The sequence below is a fragment of the Oncorhynchus masou genome, chromosome 23 (assembly GCF_036934945.1).
Source record: "Oncorhynchus masou masou isolate Uvic2021 chromosome 23, UVic_Omas_1.1, whole genome shotgun sequence".
Classification (NCBI taxonomy): Eukaryota; Metazoa; Chordata; class Actinopteri; order Salmoniformes; family Salmonidae; genus Oncorhynchus; species Oncorhynchus masou.
The window spans coordinates 45,794,503-45,820,195 of record NC_088234.1 but is presented as its reverse complement, the minus strand read 5'-3'; the positions used below and the strand labels follow the sequence as shown (position 1 = coordinate 45,820,195).

Here is a 25,693-nt window from a genome sequence, read left to right as displayed (position 1 = left end):
CAGATCAACATTTACAAGGCCGCAGGGCCAGACGGATTACCAGGACGTGTACTGCGAGCATGCGCTGACCAACTAGCAAGTGTTTTCACTGAAATGTTCAATCTCTCCCATGTTTTAAGCAGACCACCATAGTGCCTGTGCCAAAGAACACTAAGGTAACCTGCCTAAATGATTACCGACCCGTAGCACTCACGTCTGTAGCCATGAAGTGCTTTGAAAGGCTAGTCATGGCTCACATCAACACCGTTATCCCGGAAACCCTAGGGCCACTCCAATTTGCATACGCCCCAACAGATCCACAGATGATACAGTCTCTATTCCATTTCACACTGCCCTTTCCCACCTGGACAAAAGGAACACCTATGTGTGTTATGAACTTGAGTGAAGACCCAAACGCGGTTTTAACAGAAAACAGAGTTCTTTAATAAAAACAGGAATGGCATAAATCCTCTTCCAACGTAGTCAATGGAACAAAAGAACGTAGTATAATGCAGGTTGCACCTGCCATGCAGACTCCGACAGGACAGGACAAGGTGGAAGCAAACGAGACGACAGCTTGCTTCTGGCATCAAAAAACACAAACAAGAATCAGACCCAGAAAGTAGCAGGAACAGAGAGAGAAATAGAGACCTAATCAGAGGGGGAAGAGAGAACAGGTGGGGAAGAGTGAAAGAGCTAGTTAGGGCAGATGTAGAACAGCTGAGGAATGAGAGACAGAGAAGGTAACCTAAAAAGACCAGCAGAGAGAGAGAATGAAGAGAAAGGACAGGAACAGACATAACAAGACATGACAGTACCCCCCACACCGAGCGCCTCCTGGCGCACTCGAGGAGGAAAACCTGGCGGCAACGGAGGAAATCATCGATCAGCGAACGGTCCAGCACGTTCCCGAGAGGGAACCCATCCTCTCCTCAGGACCGTACCCCTCCCAATCCACTAGGTACTGATGACCACGGCCCCGAGGGCGCATGTCCAAAATCTTACGAACCCTGTAGATGGGTGCGCCGACAAGGATGGGGGGGAGGGACGAGCGGGGCGCGAAGAACGGGCCTAACACAGGAGACATGGAAGACCGGGTGAACGCGACGTGTGGTAGCGCAGGGAGAAGAAGTCGCACTGCGAAGGATTAATGACCTGGGAAATACGGAACGGACCAATGAACCGCCCAACTTGCGAGAAGCTGTCTTAAGGGGAAGGTTCTGAGTGGAGAGCCATACTGTGACCGCAACAATATCTAGGACTCTTGGTCCTACGCTGCGGCCCTCACAGTCTGCGCCCATTACGGCAAAGTGCCGACCTGACCCCCCAGGTGCGCTGAACGCTGGACAAAAGCCTGAGCGGAGGGGACGCAGGACTCGGCGAGCTGAGATGAGAACAGCGGAGGCTGGTACCCGAGGCTACACTGAAAAGGGGATAGACCGGTAGCAGACGAGGAAGCGAGTTGTGGGCGTACTCTGGTCCCAGGGAGCTGTTCTGACCAAGACGCAGGGTTACGAAAAGAAAGACTGCGTAAAATGCGACCAACAGTCTGATTGGCCCGTTCGCAAGGCCGTTAGACTGGGGATGAAAGCAAACGAGAGACTGACGGAAGCCCCAATCAAACGGCAAAACTCCCTCCAAAATTGAGACGTGAACTGCGGGCCTCTGTCGGAAACGACGTCAGACGGAAGGCCATGAATTGGAAAACATTCTCGATAATGATCTGAGCCGTCTCCTTAGCAGAAGGGAGCTTATCGAGAGGAATGAAATGAGCCGCCTTAGAGAATCTATCGACAACCGTAAGAATAACTGTCTTCCCCCAAGCTGATGAAGGCAGTCCGGTGATAAAATCTAAAGCGATACGGTCGAGAGGGAATGGGAAGCGGTCTGAGACGGCCGGCAGGAGGAGAGTTCCCAGATTTGTCTGCCCAGACCGAACAAGCGGCGACAAATCGACGCGCGTCACGTTCCCGAGTGGGCCACCAGAAACGCTGGCGAATGGAAGCATGTACCCCGAAGGCCGGGGTGGCCGGCTAACTTGGCAGAGTGGGCCCACTGAAGAACGGCCGGACGAGTAGGAACGGGAACGAACAGAACCGGGCAAGCTCCCGACGGAGTGTGAGCGATTGCTTGCTTTACCTGCCTCTCAATTCCCCAGACAGTCAACCCGACAACACGCCCCTCAGGGAGAATCCCATCGGGGTCGGTGGAGACCTCAGAAGAACTGAAGAGACGAGATAAAGCATCAGGTTTGGTGTTTTTTGAGCCCGGACGATAAGAAATAACAAACTGTAACGAGCGAAAAACAGAGCCCAACGAGCCTGACGCGCATTAAGTCGTTTGGCTGAACGGATGTACTCAAGGTTCCTATGGTCAGTCCAAACGACAAAAGGAACGGTCGCCCTCCAACCACTGTCGCCATTCGCCTAGGGCTAACGGATGGCGAGCAGTTCGCGATTACCAACATCATAGTTACGTTCTGACGGCGATAAGCGATGAGAGAAAAACGCGCAAGGATGGACCTTGCCGTCAGAGAGAGAGCGCTGAGAAAGAATGGCTCCCACGCCCACCTCTGACGCCCAACCCAACAACAAACTGTCTAGAGATGTCAGGTGTAACAAGAATAGGTGCGGATGTAAAACGATTCTTAAGAAGATCAAAAGCTCCCTGGGCGGAAACGGACCACTTAAAGCACGTTTAAGTAAGGGCTGTGAGAGGAGCTGCCACCTGACCGAAATTACGGATGAAATACTGAAATTAGCGAAGCCCAGAAAGCGCTGCAGCTCGACGCGTGACTTAGGAACGGGCCAATCAATGACAGCCTGGACCTTAAATCCATCTTAATGCCCTCAGCGGAAATAACGGAACCGAGAAAAGGGACAGAGGCGGCATGAAAAGTGCACTTCTCAGCCTTCACATAAAGACAGTTCTCCAAAAGGCGCTGGAGGACGCGTGTTGGAACATGAATCGAGAGAGACGGTGAAAAAATCAGGATATCATCCATGTAAACGAAAACAAAAATTTCAGTGTCTTGTCAGGACGCCGTTAACAGTGCCTGAAAGACAGCTGGAGCGTTAACGAGGCCGAAATGAAGAACCCGGTATTCAAAGTGCCCTAACGGAGTTTAAACGGTTATCGTCCCCCTCCCTGATGCGCACGAGATGGTAGGACTATTTCCCTCTATCCAATTTGTGAAAAACCTGGCTCCCTGCAGGATCTCGAAGGCTGAAGACATAAGAGGAAGCGGATAACGATTCTTAACTGTTATGTCATTCAGCCCTCGATAATCCACGCATGGGCGCAGGGACCCGTCCTTCTTCTGAACAAAAAGAACCCCGCGCCGGCGGGGGGAGGAGGAGGAGACTATGGTACCGGCGTCGAGCGAAACCGACAAATAATCCTCGAGAGCCTTACGTTCGGGAGCCGACAGAGAGTATAATCTACCCCGGGGGAGTAGTTCCCGGAAGGAGATCAATACTACAGTCATACGACCGGTGTGGAGGGAGAGAAGTGGCCTTGGAAATGCTGAACACCGTGCGCAGATCGTGATACTCCTCCGGCACCCCTGTCAAATCGCCAGGCTCCTCCTGTGAAGAAGAGACAGAGGAAACAGGAGGGATAGCAGACATTAAACAGGTTACATGACAAGAAACATTCCAGGATAGGATAGTATTACTAGACCAATTAATAGAAGGGTTATGGCGCACTAGCCAGGGATGACCCAAAACAACAGGTGTAAAAGGTGAACAAAAAAAAAGAAATGGTTTCGTATGATTACCAGAGACAGTGAGGGTTAAAGGCAGCGTCTCACGCTGAATCTTGGGGAGAGAACTACCATCTAAAGCTCAGTCAACAAGGCCCTGGGCTCCCTAACTGTCTGAGAGGAATGACATGTTCCCGAGCCCAGGTCTCGTCCATAAAACAGCCCTCCGCCCCAGAGTCTATCAAGGCACTGCAGGAAGCAGATGAACCGGGCCAGCGGAGATGGACCGGAAAGGTAGTGCATCCAGAAGGAGAGGCCTGAGTAGTTGCGCTCACCAGTAGCCCTTACTGATGAGCTCTGTTTTACTGGACATGAGGTGACAAAATGACCAGCGGAGCCGCAGTAGAGACAGAGGGCTACTGATTCTCCGTTCCCTCTCCTTGGCCGAGATGCGTACCCCCAGCTGCAGGCTCAGCATCCGAGCCGAGGGGGAGGGTGGCAGTGATGCGGCAGGTGGCAGTGATGTGGAGAGGGGAGAACGGAGAACGTGAGCTCCTTTCCACGTAAGGACGAAGATCAAACCGTCGCTATGCGAATAGCGAGAGCTATTAAGGAGTCCAGACTGGAAGGAACCTCCCGGGAGAGGATCTCATCCTTAACCTCGACGTGGAGACCCTCCAGAAAACGAAGCGAGCAAAGCCGGCTCTGTTCCAGTCACTAGAGGCAGCGAAAATAAACTCAATAGAATAATCCGTTATGGATCTATTCCCCTGACATAGGGAAGACAGGGCCCTGTCCTAAAAATAAAAAATCAGAACGGTCAAAAACCCGTATCATCTCCTCCTGTTACTGATACTGGTTAATACATCAGCCCTCGCCTCCCAGACTGCAGCCATTCACGCGCCCGTCCGGTAAGGAGAGAAATGACGTAGGCGATGTGCGCTCCTGGAGTAAGTGTTGGGCTGGAGAGAGAACACCACATCACACTGAGTGAGGAATGAGCGGCACTCAGTGGGCTCCCAGAGTAACACGATTGTTGATCCTGGGCTCCGGAGACTCGGAAACCCTGGAAGTGGGCGGTGGATCGAGGTGGAGTTGGTGAACCCGTCTTGTGAGGTCGGAGACTTGGACGGCCAGGGTCTCAACGGCATGTTGAGCAGCAGACAATTCCTCCTCGTGTCTGCCTAGCACATCTCGACGGCGGAGTGAAAAGGGTCCGGAGCCGCTGGGTCCATTCTTGGTCTGATTCTTCTGTTATGAACTTGAGTGAAGACCCAAACGCGGTTTTAACAGAAAACAGAGTTCTTTAATAAAAACAGGAATGGCATAAATCCTCTTCCAACGTAGTCAATGGAACAAAAGAACATAATGCAGGTTGCACCTGCCATGCAGACTCCGACAGGACAGGACAAGGTGGAAGCAAACGAGACGACAGCTTGCTTCTGGCATCAAAAAACACAAACAAGAATCAGACCCAGAAAGTAGCAGGAACAGAGAGAGAAATAGAGACCTAATCAGAGGGGGAAGAGAGAACAGGTGGGGAAGAGTGAAAGAGCTAGTTAGGGCAGATGTAGAACAGCTGAGGAATGAGAGACAGAGAAGGTAACCTAAAAAGACCAGCAGAGAGAGAGAATGAAGAGAAAGGACAGGAACAGACATAACAAGACATGACAATGTGAGAATGCTATTCATTGACTACAGCTCAGTGTTCAACACCATAGTGCCCTCAAAGCTCATCAATAAGCTAAGGACCCTGGGATTAAACACCTCCCTCTGGACTTCCTGACGGGCTGCCCCCTGGTGATAAGGTTAGGTAACAACACATCCGCTATGCTGATCCTCAACAACTGGATCCTGGACTTTCTGAAGGGCCGCCCCAGGTGATAAGGGTAGGTAACAACACATCCGCTATGCTGATCCTCAACAACTGGATCCTGGACTTTCTGAAGGGCTGCCCCAGGTGGTAAGGGTAGGTAACAACACATCCGCTACGCTGATCCTCAACACAGGGGCCCCTCAGGGGTGCGTGCTCAGTCCCCTCCTGTACTCCCTGTTCACTCATGACTGCACGGCCAGGCACGACTCCAACACCATCATTCAATTTGCAGATGACACAACAGTGGTAGGCCTGATCACCGACAACAATGAGACAGCCTATAGGGAGGAGGTCAGAGACCTGGCCGTGTGGTGCCAGGACTACAACCTCTCCCTCAACATGACAAAGGAGATGATTGTGGACTACAGGAAAAAGAGGACAGAGCACGCCCACGTTCTCATCGACAGGGCTGTAGTGGAGTATGTTGAGAGCTTCAAGTTCCTTGGTGTCCACATCACCAACAAACTAACATGGTCCAAGCACACCATGGCAGTCGTGAAGTGGTCATGACAAAACCTATTCCCCCTCAGGAGACTGAAAAAGATTTGGCATGGGTCCTCAGAAGGTTCTACAGCTGCACCATCGAGAGCATCACTGCCTGGTATGGCAACTGCTCGGCCTCCGACTGCAAGGCTCTACAGAGGGTAATGCAAACGGCCCAGTACATCACTGGGGCCAAGCTTCCTGCCATCCAGGACGTCTATACCAGGCGGTGTCAGAGGAAGGCCCTGAAAATTGTCAGACTCCAGCTACCCTAGTCATAGACTGTTTTCTCTGCTGCCGCATGGCAAGCAATACCGGAGCGCCAAGTCTAGGTCAAACAGGCTACTAAACAGCTTCTACCCCCAAGCCATAAGAATCCTGAACATCTAGTCAAGTGGCTACCCGGACTATTCACATTTGCCCTCCCATCCACACCACTGCCACTCTCTGTTGTCATCTATGCATAGTCACTTTAATTAACTCTACCTACATGTACATACTACCTCAACTAACTGGTGCCCCCGCACATCGACTCTGTACCGACACCCCCCTGTATATATTGTTATTTTTTTACTGCTGCTCTTTAATTACTTGTTACTTTTATCTCTTATTCTTATCCGTATTTTTTTAAACTGCACTGTCGGTTATGTGCTCGTAAGTAAGCATTTCACTGTAAGGTCTACAACTGTTGTATTCGGCGCATGCGACTAATAACAATGTTTACCGGTAACCCTAAAACTTGTCCATGAGTTTCCTCATGGGGACGTGGGAAATGTCCCTACGAGGGATACTTTTTTTCCTATCCTTGTGGGGACTTCAGGTCCCCATGAGGACAGAAGAACAAGACCACACACACTAGAGGTTGACCGATTATGATTTTTTTCAACGCCTATACCGATTATTGGAGGACCAATAAAGCCGATACCGATTAATCGACCGATTGTTATTTATTTATTTTTAATAATGACAATTACAACAATACTGAATGAACACTTATTTTAATTTGATATAATACATCAATAAAATCAATTTAGCCTCAAGTAAATAATGAAACATGTTCAATTTGGTTTAAATAATGCAAAAACAAAGTGTTGGAGAAGAAATTAAAAGTGCAATATGTGCTATGTAAGAAAGCTAACGTTTAAGTTCCTTGTTCAGAACATGAGAACATATGAAAGCTGGTGCTTCCTTTTAACATGAGTTTTCAATATTTCCAGGTAAGAAGTTTTAGGTTATAGTTATTATAGGAATTATAGGACTATTTCCCTCTATACCATTTTGTATTTCATTAACCTTTGACTATTGGATGTTCTTATAGGCACTTTAGTATTGCCAGTGTAACAGTATAGCTGCCGTCCCTCTCCTCGCTCCTCCCTGGGCTCGAACCAGCAACACAACGACAACAGCCACCATCGAAGCAGCGTTATCCATGCAGAGCAAGGGGAACAACTACTAGAAGGCTCAGAGCGAGTGACGTTTGAAATGCTATTAGCACGCGCTAACTAGCTAGCCATTTCACTTCGGTTACACCAGCCTCATCTCGGGAGTTGATAGGCTTGAAGTCATAAACAGAGCAATGCTTGACGCACAATGAAGAGCTGCTGGCAAAACGCACAAAAGTGCTGTTTGAATGAATGTTTACGCGCCTGCTTCTGCCTACCACCACTCAGTCAGATACTTAGATACTTGTATGCTTGTATGCTCAGTCAGATTATATGCAACGCAGGACACCCTAGATAATATCTAGTAATATCATCAACCATGTGTAGTTAACTAGTGATTATGATTGATTGTTTTATATAAGATAAGTTTAATGCTAGCTAGCAACTTACCTTGCCTTACTGCATTGCGTAACAGGCAGTCTCCTTGTGGAGTGCAACGAGAGAGAGGCAGGTCGTTATTGCGTTGGACGAGTTAACTGTAAGGTTGCAAGATTGTATCCCCCGAGCTGACAAGGTTAAAATCTGTCGTTCTGCCCCTGAACAAGGCAGTTAACCCACTGTTCCTAGGCCGTCATTGAAAATAAGACTGTGTTTCTTAACTGACTTGCCTAGTTAAATAAAGGTATAAAAATAAATAAATCAAAATCGGCGCCCAAAAATACCGATTTCCGATTGTTCTGAAAACTTGAAATCGGCCCTAATTAATCAGCCATTCCGATTAATCGGTCGACCTCTAACACACACACACACACACACACGCACATGCTCGCACAATGCAGTGATTTCTGTACTATATACAAGGCTGTACCTTTTGTAATACGCTGTACTGTGGTTAGGGCAGGAGCTCAGCCAATCACCTCAAGTCAGCTTGTGGACCGGTACATGCTGTACGTCACAGGAGGTTGGTGGCTCTTTCTTTGGGGAGGACAGGCTCGTGGGAACAACTGGAGCGGAACCAGTGGAATGGTATCAAATACATCAAACACATGGTTTCAAAGTGCTTGATGCCATTCCATTTGCTCCGTCCCAGACATTACTACGAGCCGTCCTCCTCTCAGCAGCCTCGTGCTGTATGTATGTAAAGGGCAGTATTAAATGTGTTTGTACGCGTGTATGTGCATGGCTATACCGTGAGTGTACGGAGCTGCTTTGAGCAGCTGCTGTCTCAGAAGGTGCTGACACAAAGGAAATTATGAATCTCAGTGGTGATGGCTAAAAATGGGCCAGGAGTAAGGATGGTGCTGGGCTGAGCAGGGAGACCAGCATATGGTCACAGTGTCACAGTGACATGGACGTCACATGCCCCGGGGCTGGCCTGATGGCCGCAAGGATAAACTGGAGGGAAGACAGGCAGCAGAGAGACACTGAACTACAGTGAGACAACGTGAGAGAATGAGAGACACTGAACGAGAGTGAGACAACGTGAGAGAATGAGAGACACTGAACTAGAGTGAGACAACGTGAGACAATGAGAGACACTGAACTAGAGTGAGACAACGTGAGACAATGAGAGACACTGAACTACAGTGAGACAACGTGAGACAATGAGAGACACTGAACTAGAGTGAGACAATGTGAGACAATGAACTAGAGTGAGACAGTGTGAGACAATGAGAGACACTGAACTGGAGTGAGACAACGTGAGAGAATGAGAGACACTGAATTAGAGTGAGACAATGTGAGACAATGAACTAGAGTGAGACAGTGTGAGACAATGAGAGACACTGAACTGGAGTGAGACAACGTGAGAGAATGAGAGACACTGAACTAGAGTGAGACAACGTGAGAGAATGAGAGACACTGAACTAGAGTGAGACAATGAGAAACACTGAACTAGAGTGAGACAACATGAGACAATGAGAGACATTGAACTAGAGTGAGACAACGTGAGACAATGAGAGACGCTGAACTAGAGTGAGACAACGTGAGACAATGAGAGACACTGAACTAGAGTGAGACAACGTGAGACACTGAACTAGAGTGAGACAACGTGAGAGAATGAGAGACACTGAACTAGAGTGAGACAACGTGAGACAATGAGAGACACTGAACTAGAGTGAGACAACGTGAGAGAATGAGAGACACTGAACTAGAGTGAGACAACGTGAGACAATGAGAGACACTGCGATAGAGTGAGACAACGTGATGATATGAGAGACACTGAACTAGAGTGAGACAACGTGAGACAATGAGAGACACTGCGATAGAGTGAGACAACGTGATGATATGAGACATGGATAAACACTGAGCTAATGTGAGACACTTAAGAGACACAGATACTGAGCTAATGTGAGACACTTAAGAGACACAGATACTGAGCTAATGTGAGACACTTAAGAGACACAGATACTGAGCTAATGCAAGTCACAGAGATACTGAACATGCGACTGAGATACTAAACCAAATTTGGTAAACTATGGCTGTATAGACTGGACAAACATTAGTAGGCAGTTATGCTGACCCTTGGTCACATTTAGCTAGGACACTGTGAAACACTATGAGACAAGGAGAGACTGATAGACTAAAATACGCTGAAACAAAGCTAAGACAATGCATGACGTACAAACTGCACTCAGTGATTTCATTTCTGGATGAACAGCAAAACACTGATGGAACATTCCTGTGCTGCTCTGCATGCTTTGGTTTGGGTTGACATAATTGGGTTGTGCCGTCACAAGACATACGGTTAAAGAGTTAATGGTTTAATGCTTGTGAATGCGTGGCTGCAGATGTCACATGTTTAGGGCAAGGGAGGTCGGACGGAGGATTGCAGCTCCGAAAATGATTGACAAAACATTTTCAGCCCTCAGAAAGCAAAACCAAAGAAATGTTTCAGAGCCAAAATAAAACGTTTTAGTGTAGCATATCAGGACGACTAACATTTTGGAGCACAGAAATCCCATGTATCATAACTCATCTTAACTAATCCAAAGATATATTTCACACGTCTCAACCTCAATATTTCAACTAAAGATAGGCCTACAGTATTTCAACTAAAGATAGACCTACAGTATTTCAACTAATCTGACATCTCGCAGCTGAAACATAAAACATTTATAATCCACCTTCAAAAGAGGAGTAGAGAATACTCCATCTTCCCTTTGAGCCGTTAGTGAGCCGGGATAATTGAGGTCAAAGATCGCTCATTTTTCACAGCCGGGTCTCGATTCTCTTTATCAGCATTAAACCGGGGGGGGGGGGTCGAATAGATGGTTCATTAGGTGAATACCTTTGAATGTCCTTTAGGGCGAGGCTTGGGCACCGGCCCAGAACATTTGAAAATCGCCTCAGAAAGAGGTTCGATTCCATTATAAAAGGTATCTCCTAATACACCTTGAACTTGGAGCTGCTGACAGAGGGAAAACACATCAATCGTTTAGGTTACCCAAGCAAACAACAATCCCAGAAAGTGTTGAAGCGTTAACTTAGTACTGAGAAGTGGAAGAAAAATAGCCTGTGGTCAGAGAGACTGACATAGCAGACTTGCCCTCTTGAAGGTTTGAAGCATTCACAGTTGTACAGGACGCTAAAAGCTTTCACTGCAGCGCTGTACTTTGTTAGCTTTTTACATTAATTACAGTGGGGTAATTAACATTGCAGTATCTAAACAGGTGGTCCAATACAACATATGTGCTGTGATTTGAGAGAAAGGGTAGACGCGAGCCCTAATTTGGCTAAAGCAGACCCACAGGGCACACAAGAGCACTCACACACACAATATAATATGATTTACAGATTAAGATGTCAACCTTAAACCTCTAGGACAGTGGTATTCGAAGTCGTGGGGGAGGGGGTACTGAGGATTTCAACTGAATATATATATATATTGTTGAAGTCGGAAGTTTACATACACCTTAGCCAAATACATTTAAACTCATTTTTTTCACAATTCCTGACATTTTTCCTAGTAAAAATGACCCGTCTTAGGTCAGTTAGGATCACCACTTTATTTTAAGAATTCGAAAAGTCAGAATAATAGTAGAGAGAATGATTTATTTCAGCTTTTATTTATTTCATCACATTCCCAGCTGGTCTGAACTTTACATAAGACTCAATTAGTATTTGGTAGCGTTACCTTTAAATTGTTGAACTTGGGTCAAACGTTTCAGGTAGCCTTCCACCAGCTTCCCACAATAAGTTGGGTGCATTTTGGCTCATTCCTCCTGACAGAGCTGGTGTAACTGAGTCAGGTTTGTAGGCCTCCTTGCTCGCACATGCTTTTTCAGTTCTGCCCACAAATTTTCTATGGGATTGAGGTGAGGTGGGGTCCCAAGAAATTCTATCAGAAAAAAATGGGGTCCTCACTGAAAAAATGTGAATACCACTGCCCTAAAATGAGAATAATGACTTGAATGGCTTCAATACATCTGAGGGGAAGCAGAAGCAGCAAGAGGATGATAAACGATGTGAGAGCAAAACCTATTGATAAAAATTAGGTCACTCTATGCCTGGGCATTTCAGCTTTTTCATGTCTCAATCAATAGGTTTCATCCTTTTATTCGTGCCTACCCCTCAACCCCCCCCACCCACACACACACACACACACACACACACACACACACACACACACACACACACACACACACACACACACACACACACACACACACACACACACACACACACGCACACACACACACACACACACACACACACACACACACACACAGCCGTAATACTGTAACCCTGCCAATGACTTACTTACTCAGCGTTCTGTGGCGGAAAAGGGTTTCAATTACAGAGAGTGCTTTTAAAATGGGAAATGTGAATGCATTATAGAAGTAGACACTGATGTATTCACTCATAATGGTGCTATCGCAGGAAGCACAGCAAAATGATACGGAATAATAAAGAGCGTGGTTAATAGAGCCGCCGTGGTCGACTCTAAAGAATAGAGTGAATAAAAACCGTGATTGATTGTCTCGTGAGGTTGACTGTTTACTCTCTTGACTAAGCTAATAGCACGTTGACCCCGTGACCTTTGGCTGTTGTGAATACATCTCAGTCCAAGGTGCTAAGGGGGGCAATGGGGGGTTGGAGTGGGGGTTGGCGGGGTTAGGGAGAGAGCCTCTTAGCTCATTTCCTTTTGAATGTCAGCCCTCTTCAGTTGGCCTCAGACAGAAGAGAAGGATCATATTAAAAGGATGAGGGAAAGCCTCTATCGCTTCACTTGACGGAGCGTCTATGACGAGCCGTTATTATACATTGTTAACATACATAGCTTTCGTGCCTTCTCATAGAGAGGGTAGCCTAGTGGGGCGGCAGGGTAGCCTAGTGGGGCGGCAGGGTAGCCTAGTGGTTAGAGCGTTGGACTGGACACCAGAAGGTTGCAAGTTCAAAACCCCCGAGCTGACAAGGTCGTTCTGCCCCTGAACAGGCAGTTAACCCACTGTTCCTAGGACGTCATTGAAAGTAAGAATTTGTTCTTAACTGACTTGCCTGGTTAAATGAAGGTAAAATAAAACAATTGGAAAATGTGACTTTGTTAAGGCGGCGCAAGTGTCAAATGCACGGTCTTACACAATTGTAAGACTTGTAAAAGCAAGCGCTTTGTAATTGACCTGCCTTACATCAGCTCGCTTGAGGTGAGGTGGGAGGTGTGGAAATATTTGAGGTGTGTCCTTAAAAAGGTGTACCAACGTGCCAATGACAGGCAGCGCTACTGGTGATGTTTAAGACTCACCAAAAGCTGATCTTAGCGGCAACGCTAAGAGCAGCCTAATCAGTAACATATGACCAATGTTTCATTCAAATATCACGAGCAGCAAAACAGTCAACTGACATTCCAGTTTTTTCTTTTTATTGGACAATATTTTTGTCCATGCAGCTTCTGTGAAAGGTTTGGACTAATTAGATCCATGTGGAAGTCTGTTTAGGAACATACAGTTATTACAAGACTGTTTATTGGTTCTCCTTGATCCATTATTTTGTTGATAGATTACACCTTCCACTTTCATCAGTTGGACCTAACTGTCAAATTGCGGGAATTCCGATCTCTGTCCTTGGTGCTGAATCCGCTTGTAGCCTAGCTCTTTCGTTTGTTTACCTTTTACGTGGCAAAGTCACTAATAGGCCATATCAGGCGATGGTAGGCTAATCTAATTATAGCTCTTGGGCAATGTCCAATTGTCCATGGCTTGAACATGCAGTTCATTTTCAAAATGTGAATGCAATGTGTGTAGACGAATATTTCCAAGTTGAATAAAAAAATAACTAGATTGGCTACAGGTTTTTTATAACGAAGCTTATTGTAGGGTTAGTGTATACTTAAGCAATAAGGCAAGAGGGGGTGTCTGGATACAGCCCTTAGCTGTGGTATATTGGCCATATACCACCAATATCCGAGGTGCTATTATAAACTGGTTACCAACGTAATTAGAGTCGTCAAAATAAATGCTTTGTCATACCCGTGGTATACGGTCAGCCAATCAGCATTCAGGGCTTAAACCACCCAGTTTATAATATTAAATTAACTCTATTCAATGGATAGGACAAGCATTCATGCCTCCTGCTGAAGAGCCCTTAGGACTAAGTGTACACACATTGCCTTATGCTCATGGAACGAGAGATGCAATTTATGACATCATGCTTCGGACCCGATCCTATTTAGAAATATTGTTGTTGGTTTAAAAATCAGATTGATTGTTTGTCGCTTAATTTGATTAAAAAAACAAACTTAGGAGAAAGATTCACCGTCCATGGTTTTATGGTGAGAACGTACATGGCTTGAATATATTGTGATTTCTCCTGCTATTTCTGGAGAAGTGCAAATATGATCTGTCAGGTGGCTCCATGATGTTTATAAAACATGACATTTGCGAGCTGTATAACGGTGAGTGGACATGCCTCCTTTCTCTTTATATTGGATTTTTATCCAGCTTCTGTGAAAAGTTTGGATGTGCGTAAAATTCTACATAGTCTAAGTTGCCTTGTCTGTAATATACGCCCAAGGGGAGCAATTATGGTACCTGTAACTGTATATAGACATTGCCTATTTAAAACAAGTTGTTGTTAAGTTTTTATTATGATTTGATTAGAATTTATCATTCTTTTATGGGCCTTATCGACGGGGGCTGTAGTGGAGCGAGTCGAGAGCTTCATGTTCCCCGGTGTCCACATCACTTACGAACTATCATGGTAGAAACACACCAAGAAAGTCGTGAAGAGGGCACGACAACACCTTATCCCCCTCAGGAGACTAAAAGGATTAGGCATGGGTCCCCAGATGCACCATCGAGAGCATCCTGACCAGTTGCATCCCCGCCTGGTATGGCAACTGCTCGGCATCTGACCGTAAGGCGCTACAGAGGGTAGTGCGTACAACCCAGTACATCACTGGGGCCATGTATCCTGCCATCCAGGACCTATATACTAAGCGTTGTCAGACAAAGGCCCAAATAATTGTCTAAGACTCCAGTCAAAGTCTCCAGCCACAATAGTCGTAGACTGTTCTCTCTGCTACCGCACGGCAAGCAGCACCGGAGCACCAAGTCTCGGTGCAAAAGGCTCTCCCAAGCCATAAGACGGCTGAACAATTAAACAAATGGCCACCTGGACTATTTGCATTGTTTTTACACTGCTGCTACTCACTGTTTATTATCTATGCAGAGTCACTTTACCCCTACCTACATGGATAAATTACCTCGACTAACCTGTACCCTCGCACATTGACCCCCTGTATATAGCCTCATTATTGTTATTTTAATGTGTTTCTTATTTAACATTTACATTTTTTTCTTAACTCTATTTTCTTAAAACTGCATTGTTGGTTAAGGACTTGTAAGTAAGCATTTCACAGTAAGGTCTATCTATACCTGTTGTATTCAGTGCATGTGACAAATAACATTTTATTAGATTTGATTCATCAATAGCCTAGTGAATTTAATCTTGCTTATTGACTACGTTTGGCATGTCCATGTCCAGACTGCAATTTACAGAAGGCCTAGCCCTTATATCAGTATTAATTCTGTAGCCTGTTTAACAATGTATTTCCATATTGAAACAATGCATTTACAAACCAAATCCAAGTTTATTTGTCACGTGCCCCGAATACAACAGGTGTACCTTACAGTGAAATGCTTACTTACAGGCTCTAACCAATGGTGTGGGAAAAAAAGGTATGTGTGTGTGTGTGTGTGTAGGTAAATAAAGAAATAAAACAACAGTAAAAAGACATTTGAAAAAAAGAGTAGCAAGGCTATATACAGACAACTGTTCGTCAGGCTTATTGAGGTAGTATGTACATGTAGGTATCGTTAAAGTGACTATGCATATATGATGAACAGAGAGTAGCAGAAGCGTAAAAAGAGGGGTTGGCGGGTGGTGGGACACAATGCAGATAGCCCGGTTAGACAATGTGCGGGAGCACTGGTTGGTCGGGACAATTTAGGTAGTATGTACATGAATGTATAGTTAAAGTGACTATGCATATAAGATTAACAGAGAGTAGCAGCAGCGTAAAAGAGGGGTTGTGGGGGGGGGGGGGGCACACAATGCAAATAGTCCGGGTAACCATTTGGTTACCTGTTCAGGAGTCTTATGGATTGGGGGTACTGTTGAGAAGCCTTTTGGCCTAGACTTGGCACTCCGGTACCGCTTGCCATGCGGTAGTATAGAGAACAGTCTATGACTGGGGTGGCTGGGGTCTTTGACCATTTTTTAGGGTCTTCCATCTGACACCGCCTGGTGTAGAGGTCCTGGATGGCAGGCAGCTTTGTCCCAGTGATGTACTGGGCCGTACGCACTACCCTCTAAAGTGCCTTGCGGTCGGAGGCCGAGCAATTGCTGTACCAGGCAGTGATGCAACCGGTCAGGATGCTCTCTATTTTTCAACTGTAGAACCTTTTGAAGATCTTAGGACCCATGCAAAATCTTTTTAGTTTCCTGAGGGGGAATAGGCTTTGTCGTGCCCTCTTCACGACTTTCTTGGTGTGTTTGGACCAATCTAGTTTGTTGTTGACGTGGACACCAAGGAATTTGAAGCTCTCAACCTGCTCCACTACAGCCCTGTCGATGAGAATGGGGACGTGCTCGGTGCTCCACAATCATCTCCTTAGTCTTGGTTACGTTGAGGGATAGGTTGTTATTCTGGCAACACCCGGCCAGGTCTCTGAACTCCTCCCTATAGGCTTTCTCGTCGTTGTCAGTGATCAGGCCTGCCACTGTTGTGTCGTCAGCAAACGTAATGATGGTGTTGGAGTCGTGCCTGGCCATGCAGTCGTGGGTGACCAGGGAGTACAGGAGGGGACTGAGCATGCACCCCTGGTCTGCTCCAGTGTTGAGGATCAGCGTGGCAGATGTGATACTACCTACCCACACCACCAGGGGGCGGCCTGTCAGGAAGTCCAGCATCCAGTTGCAGGGGGAGGTGTTTAGTCCCAGGATCCTTAGCTTAGTGATGATCTTTGAGGGCAGTATGGTGTTGAACGCTGAGCTGTAGTCAATGAACAGCATTCTCACATAGGTGTTCCTTTTGTCCAGGTGGGAAAGGGCAGTGTGGAGTGCAATAGAGATTGCATCATCTGTAGATCTGTTTGGGCAGTATGCAAATTGGAGTGGGTCTAGTGTTTCTGGGATAATGGTGTTGATGTGAGCCATTACCAGCCTTTCAAAGCACTTCATGGCTACGGACGTGAGTGCTACGGGTCTGTAGTCATTTAGGCAGGTTGCCTTTGTGTTCTTGGGCACAGGGACTATGGTGTTCTGCTTGAAGCCTGTTGGTATTACAGACTCAATCAGGGACATGTTGAAAATGTCAGTGAAGACACCTGCCAGTTGGTCAGCACATGCCCGGAGCACACATCCTGGTAATCTGTCTGGCCCCGCAGCCTTGTGTATGTTGACCTGTTTAAAGGTCTTACTCATGTCGGCTACGGAGAGCGTGATCACACAGTCGTCCGGAACAGCTGATGCTCTCATGCATGCCTCAGTGTTGCTTGCATAGAAGTGATTTAGCTCGTCTGGTAGGCTCGTGTCACTGGGCAGCTCGTGGCTGTGCTTCCCTTTGTAGTCTGTAATAGTTTGCAAGCCCTGCCACATAAGACGAGCCGGTGTAGTATGATTCAATCTTAGAGTCCCGCACCTTGAAAGTGGCAGCTTTACCCTTTAGCTCAGTGGATATGTTGCCTGTAATCCATGGCTTCTGGTTGGGGTATGTACGTACTGTCACTGTGGGGACAATGTCCTCAATGCACAACAATGTGGACTATAAACATGTTCAACATATTTAGAAAATATGGGGCGAACTAGGCTATAATGGACTAACGTTCAAGCTGATGAGAACGCAAATAGGATAAAAGACTGTAAATACACAACTTGAAGCAACCACATAGCCATGGAGCATGTTCTGATTGGCCAGTAAGGAGCCAAGTCTTGACACACCCACAACTTGTTTATTAAACAAAACCCGACCTTTTCGCGCGACCGCCGGTTCATTCCTGTGGTGAAAATACACACCCCTGAACCTAGAACGCTACTGTCAAAGCTAAGATCTATCATTGCATGAGTTTTGTTTAAATAAAGTTGATAGTCTATCTGCCACAGCACTTGGGTTCAGGTACTCATACCAACCTGTTGATACCTACAGACTCAATACGGAGGGTAAGATGTGCTTTTTAAACACACACAAGGGCTATCGCAGGTTTTGCAGCTGCATAGACAACAACACACCATATCAAATAACCAGGCCAAAATTCACCATCATCTTCACCATACTTATCCCTAAGTGAACTTTTCCCCATTCATCCTAATGCTGCAGTGCATGTCGTAAGTAAGAGATGGGATCGTTACTCCACAACACAGGGACAGGATCCAAGTTAATTCTGAATAAATTAACTTTGACCCCGCCCCCACACCCAACTCCACTTCACTTCTGAAATAATGAATTACTCCAATTATGTGATGAATAGGACCACTTTGTCTAATTGTGAGAGGAGCTGGAAGGATTCTCCTGTCTCTCTGGGACTCCTTGATGCTCGAGAGAGAACGAGAGCGAGCGAGCGAAAAAGAGAGAGGTCAAGGCAGACAGACAGAGAGACATAGAAGAGTGAAAGAGACAGTGAGAGACAGTGAAGCAGAGGCAGACACAGAGAGCTACAATTATGGAGAGATATAGAGAGTGCCCTGAGATCAAACTGCATCCTTCCACAACTTTTAATGGCGAAAAGGAGACCTTGGAATCATCCCTCTGTGTGTGATTACCATTCGCTGACATCAGTCTGCTTCTGTCTGCCTAATACTCTGAGTACATTTGATGAACTCTAGTTAGTCTTCTTCTTGTCTGGCTAAAGAAACATTAACTACCCAGGGGAAGTCAACTTCCCACTGGACACACACTGGTTGAATCAATGTTGTTTCCACGTAAATTCAACAAAATGACATTGAATCAACATGGAATAGACATTGAATTGATGTCTGTGCCAAGTGGGTTGTTTCTTGTTAACCATCATTCTAGTAAAAGCATGTTCACTCTTCAATGTGATTTCCCAGGGTGCTAGTGGTCTGTACCAATAGAAAAGACAATAACACTTAACTAATTTATCCTCATTGAGTTAGTAGCTTTCACAAGTGGTGGAAAAAGTACCCAATTGTCATACTCGAGTAAAAGTAAAGATACCTTAATATACTTATAATAGAAATTGTCTCAAGTTAAAGTGAAAGTCAACTAGTAAAATATTATTGAGTTAAAGTCTGAAAGTATTTGGTTTCAAATAAAGGTAGAAAACATTTTAATATTCTTTATATAAAGCAAAACAGATGGCACAATAATAAAATGTTTAAAAAATGATGGATAGCCAGGGGCACACTCCAACACTCAGACATCATTTACAAATGAAGCATTTATGTTTAGTGAGTCTGCCGGATCAGAGGCAGTGGGGATGACCAGGGACTTTCTTTTGATAAATGCATGAATTTTATAACTTTCCTGTCCTGCTAAGCATTTGAAATGTAAAGAGTACTTTTGGGTGTCAGAAAAAAGGTAAAAAGTACATTATTTTCTATATAATGTAGTGAAGTAAAAGTCGTCAAAAATATAAATAGTAAAATAGTAGAGGAAAGTACAGATACAGGCGGCAGGGTAGCCTAGTGGTTAGAGTGTTGAGCTGACAAGGTACAAATCTGTCATTCTGTCCCTGAACAGACAGTTAACCCACTGTTCCTAGGCCGTCATTGAAAATAAAAGTTTGTTCTTAACTGACTTGCCTAGTTAAAAAGAAAAAATACCCCCCAAAAAATGACTTGAATGTACTATTTAAGTATTTTTCCTTAAGTACTTTACACCACTGGCTTTCACACACTGTATAGACAGTTAATGTGTGCAAATAATTTTGGTTTAACAACAAATACAGTAGCAGTACCCAGTGGGGGGAGAACACACACACCAAAAAAGTACTTCATCAGTGCCTTGACCTTACTGTGCTCTCTCACATCTGTATCTCTGCAACACTCCTCTCCTCCCCTCCATTTGAGTGTGTATTGGACTTTCAGGGGCTGGGACAAACATACTAGAGTACCTGAGTACCTCTAGCAGTGATTCAATTCATCACCTTTGTTACAGAGCAGAGCAGCCCTGCATGGCTGGCTGCATTGACTGTCCATTGAGAGCATTCATCTGCACTAACAACGGCCTGGGTTTGTGCATTCAGTACTCAGCGGCGTCGTCTGCCCCGGGCCACTGCACAGGAACATCACTCACAGGTGACAGCTCAGGGTTCAGTGCTCAGATGAGGGGACTCATCTCACACACCCGAAGAGTACCGACCGGGACAACTTTTGCCTCAGTCATATGGTCACTGATACGTTCTGACCATGAACATCTAGACACGGTTCGGTAGTAACGTCACTGAAACGGACGTAATCTCCTGCCTAGGACACCCCTATCTAGTATGATTAATGATGGAGGTACGGTGATGAGTTACCTTGCTGGACACCTGTGTTCCCCGAGCTGGCTATAGCGCAGAGGGCTAACATAGTCTTGTGGCACAGAGATTACCCGGATTCAAACCCAGTCAGTCACACTGACACAGACGACAATGTAAATCCCTAACCCAGAGTGAGCTCATGGAGTGAAATTGAATTGCAGAGATTCCTCATCAGCATTCTAAAACCATGACTCACAAGCAGGCATTCACACTTGAACGTCACTGGAGAAAAACATCAACTAATAGCGAATTCACGCTGAATAGCTTTGATTATGACCTAAATTACACTGAAAAACTATATAATCTCAACATGTAAAGTGTTGGTCCCATGTTTCATGAGCAGAAATAAAAAATCCCAGAAATCCCAGAACTGTGTGCACAAATTTATTTATATCCCTGTTAGTGAGCATTTCTCCTTTACCAAGATAATCAATTCAGTTGACAGGTGTGGCATATCAAGAAGCTGAATAAACAGCATTATCATTACACATGTGCACCATGTGCTGGGGACAATAAAAGGCCACTTTAAAATGTACAGTTTTGTCACACAACACTACAGATGTCTCAAGTTTTGAGGGAGCGTGTAATTGGCATGCTGACTGCAGGAATGTCCACCAGAGCTGTTGCCAGAGAATTGAATGTTCATTTATCTACCATAAGCCACCTCCAATGTTGTTTTAGAGAATTTGGCAATACATCCAACCGGCCTCACAGCCGCAGACCATGTGTAACCTAGACAGCCCAGGACCTCCACATCCGGCTTCTTCACCTGCAGGATCGTCGGGGGGAGGGGGGTTGCTGAGGAGTCAATTGACTGATTGACTGATTTCCTTATATGAACTGTAACTCTATATTTTTGTTCAGTATAGAAAATCATAACAGGAGGCTGTTAAAGGCGACGGATTATACACACATATGTAAGTACACACACACAGGCACACACTCCTTCCCCAGACAGACTTCCTCTATTATCACTTGCCACTCGCAGCCGATACACACAGGTGGACTGGGGCTATCAGACAACCATCTCCTATAAAGCGTGTCCTCTGTGGGCTTGAGATATAGCCCTCCATCACCATACTCATTTATCTAGTTTCATTCTTCACCGCACACTACAGCAGATCACAACGGAGGGGAGAAGAAAACACCGACCTGGAGCGTCACGTATGATCAATGTTGAGGCCAAGCACAAGCTGCAGACGATATTTTATCCGCCAGCCCGGACTTTAGAAGGCGGAATAGCGCTGACGCCTGCAGAAGCCAGTGGTTTAGCGTTGCCCGGGTGATACTGGCAACAGAGAAGCACAGCTGCAGACTTTGCCCTACCTATTCAAAATCAGATTGTATGTTGTTGTACATTACCCGACAATCAGACACATACGTGTCGTCAGATCACACAAACAGAATCAAACCCACTGTATCACTGCAACACTGTAATGCCCCTTACTAACCCAGTACGCATGCAGTGGATGTACGTGGCATATAGGCTAAATCAATGACTGATTTGAAGAATAACTATCTGTTATTTCTATTGATCAGATAAAACACACACACACACATAAAGCGCGAAGGGGAATGGGCAGGGGCTGATTCCACTAAATTTAACTACATGTCGTCTGTGGTATTATTGGAAGTCAGGGCTGAGTTCAATAGAGGAAGTGAAACCAGTGTCTCCCTCCTCCCTCTGATCAGAAGGTATATGTACGGACTTAGACATCTCTCTGTCTGTCTGCACGTCACAGCACAGCACTCATAATGACCTACCTTATCAGTCACTTACAGAACAAACTAACAGGAAGACACAAACAGACAGCAACACTCAGAAATGATAGTTTTTCTGCATTGCAGGAAATGCACATGTGTAGTGTATTCAAGGTTTAACAAGAATTCGAAAGGGTGTAATTTCCACTTTAAAATGTCTGACTTGATTTGCCCAAATGACACACGTATCAACTCCTACAAAACAAAAAAAATGTCCATGAACTATAAACCATTTCCTGTTACTCCAGGAGTATTTTCATGCTGTGGCAAACTGGCTCAAATGAAGATCCTACATCTGTATTGTCTCTGGGAATGTATTCACATGATGTTCCTTTCTCTAGTCTGTCCTGTGACTTAGTGTGGAATAAATACACAAGGCTTTCCAGATGAGTGGGAGTGCTGTGCAAAGGGATCGTCTTGCTTCACACACAGCTGTGTTCCAGCACCACCCAAATCCAGCATCCTTCGACCCGCCCCTCACTCACACCAGCACAGCCTGCAGCTCCATCAAGCACTGATGCCTCAGACCAAGACCAACGCGAAAAGCAAAAACTCGTGAGAGAGTGTGTCTGCGATTAACCGACACATTCAGACAGGTTAGACCCCGCAAGAACGTGGGTTGAGGCCGTGGGTCTCTCGTCTGAGCTGATAATCGAATGGTAAGGATGAAGATTCATGAACATATGACACGGCAGATTGACAATAATATGCACAGACTTCTATTTAACTTTGGCTACATTCGGTGTGCTGTTTCTCCCGTCACGGCCTAGCCCCAAATCAGCTGCAGCATATAGGCCTAACCTTCCACTGACCGGATGAATATGCCAGACAGCAAAACCTACAGAAACCACTTGTTTTCCGCACCCGTTGATTTGATATGGGCAGCTAGAAGTCCTTCATTAAGTGTTCTTAAAAATGTTCATGTGATAAGATGACACTTTCCCCCCAACCAATCGTCTAATAGAATAGCCTAAAGAAACTAAATGAACAAATTCTCTTTGCATGCACACTAAAGAAACCGTACTCCGAATTCACCAAAACATTTCTGAAATTGCTGGTATATAGCCTATGGAGGCGAAGCAAGGCGGTTACCACAGTGAACGGCATTACATGCTCTGGAGATGAACTGAAAAGCATAAAACCCTGTGCTCATCTCAAAAGGCTCCCCACTTCCAATACAACCTCGCTCTAATGAGCCCATTCAAAAGTTTGATGTCTATAAACTAGTCTAGTAAGCCTAAATAATTTAAATGGTGAAACATAGCAGCAGAATGTCGGGGGACGACGACGTTGGCTACCCAAAGAGATGGAAGATAGAAGAAGATGAAGGATAAACCCAGTGGGAGCCAGCCCCCTGGCGCCTAATCCACCAAATTCACCAATAGTCTCTCTAGTACTCTAACTCCCACACATTATTGTCTATATCATCTAGATTCTAGAATATACACTTCACAATGATGATTGTTGACACAGAAGTACAGGAAACACAGAAATATACTTTGGCCTAATAGCATGCGCCAAAGACGGTTTGGATGCGCTGAGTGAGTAATGTTTCTTCACTTCATCGTGCTGTGAGGGTAACAGTGCAACTGCTTCAAATATTAGCTGTGTAGGGACAAAGTACCATATCAGATAGAGATTTAAACATTTCTTCAAAAAACTATTTTCCACATGTAAAAAGATGTCAGTTTTTTCCTGCCACCTCATGTATTACTGACTTATTAACTTGAATTTGAGTCCAAATGCTATATCCAGTTTAGGATAACTCTAGAATAACTCTCTGGAGAATATGTGAATCACCAATCAGATTATATATTTATATTTTTTTATGTATTTATATTCAGGTAGGCTATGTGGTTTCACCTGTTTAATCCTCTTTTTAATGGCAACATAAAATAATAAAAGTATTGGTGTACTCTTCAAGTGAAACGCCTCAAGGTTAGGAGGCTTGAGTAAAACGAATGCAAACCAGGGTATTTACAACAATTCAGAACTGTAAACTAGCCTACTGTTGTGTTCGCATTGATATAACTATGTTTCCAATTATGTCAACACATTCACGCCTCTGTAAAATGTATGGCTCATGATTCCAGTCCACAGAAAGCAACAAATAATCCCAACGCTGTCCTATGTAAAAAAAAAAAAAATTAAAAAAGGAAGGGAGACTGCGCTTTCACTATGAGAAACTCGGTCTGTAGGATCCATGCGCATACCCTACCATATGTGTAACCTCAATTTAGAGTGCTTGTCTATTCACACACATTGATCCCAAGTTTACCTTCATCAAGCAGCCGTTCGAGGTGGTTAAAAATCCCGCAGAAGTTGGGAAGGCTGCTCATCAGTTTCTTATCATTCATGAGCTGCATGAGATAGTCTGGGGTGGGTTTAGGTTTCTCCTTCGATTCCATTTCCCCAACCATATTCCAAAAAATGAAGAAGAAAAAAAAATCTGACCCAAACAGAACCAACAATTGGAAAAAAATAAATATGTTCGCGTAGGCTATAAATGAATAAATATGATATAAAAATACAAGAATACAAAAAAAATCAGTCTGTCTCTCTCTCACTCCTCCTCACTGTCTCTTGTTGGTAAACGCAGTGAGCTGTTCCGTCTCCTGGTGCTGCGTTCAGTTTCTTTATGCACTGCACTGCAATGCAATTCTACTACACCGTCTGGCTGTCAGCTCTTCAGAGGACAGGTGATAAAATAAAAAATAAAAGAAAGGGAACAATTTAATACAAATATGAAATGGCGGAGAGGTAGTTTTTTTTTAAATTTTGTTACCCTTATAATTCCACAAGTTATCGGAATGAATAATCAACTCCCGCGTGTCCACTGCCCTTGATTTATATTTGAAACGATTGGTCTTCTTTCTGCTTTCTCCTACCGAAGTTCTTGAAGCTGTGAAAATGTCCTTTTCCTCGAGTTCCCCAGAGCTTTCTGTGTATTGTTATGTGTGTGTCGGCACACTGGAAACGTCTGTCCCTCCTGTCTCTATTCTCGATAACCGAGCTTTTTCAATGAAGCTGGCATTTGGTCTCCTGAAACCGTCTGGCTGTGTTTTGCGAGCCGGTCACATGACCACACTTCACAGCGGAGTCTCTCAGCCGAGATCGGGGGCGCGCGCACCGCCGGGACCGAGTGTGGGAGGACAAATACGCTTGCACATACACACGCGCGCACATGCACGCGCACGCACGAACAGTGATGTAAAGTACAAACTTCTTCAGGATTCGTGGGTCCCCTGCGGGACCGTTGAGCTAACATAGGCTCATGCGATTAGTAAGTAAGTAAGTAACAAGAACATTTCCCAGGACATAGACATATCTGATATTGGCAGAAAGCTTAAATTCTTGTTAATCTAACTGCACTGTCCAATTTACAGTAGCTATTGCAGTGAAATAATACCATGCTGTTGTTTGAGGAGAGTACACAGTTTTGAACATGAAAAGTTATTAATAAACAAATTAGGCACATTTGGGCAGTCTTGATACAAATTTTGAACAGAAATGCAATGGTTCATTTGAT

At 45.1% G+C, this 25,693-nt stretch overlaps 1 protein-coding gene across 3 annotated transcripts in view; it reads right to left on the bottom strand.

The window, feature by feature from the left end:
• The window catches only part of LOC135510904 (KH domain-containing RNA-binding protein QKI), a 107,080-nt gene extending 81,846 nt beyond the window's left edge, over positions 1 to 25,234 (bottom strand). For all 3 annotated transcript variants that reach the window (XM_064932223.1, XM_064932222.1, XM_064932220.1), the window contains exon 1: positions 24,443 to 25,234. In XM_064932223.1, coding sequence (XP_064788295.1) covers positions 24,443 to 24,584 — 142 coding nt within the window. In that variant the 5' untranslated portion in view covers positions 24,585 to 25,234. The remainder of the gene's footprint in view (positions 1 to 24,442) is intronic.
• Positions 25,235 to 25,693: the final 459 nt, after the last annotated feature.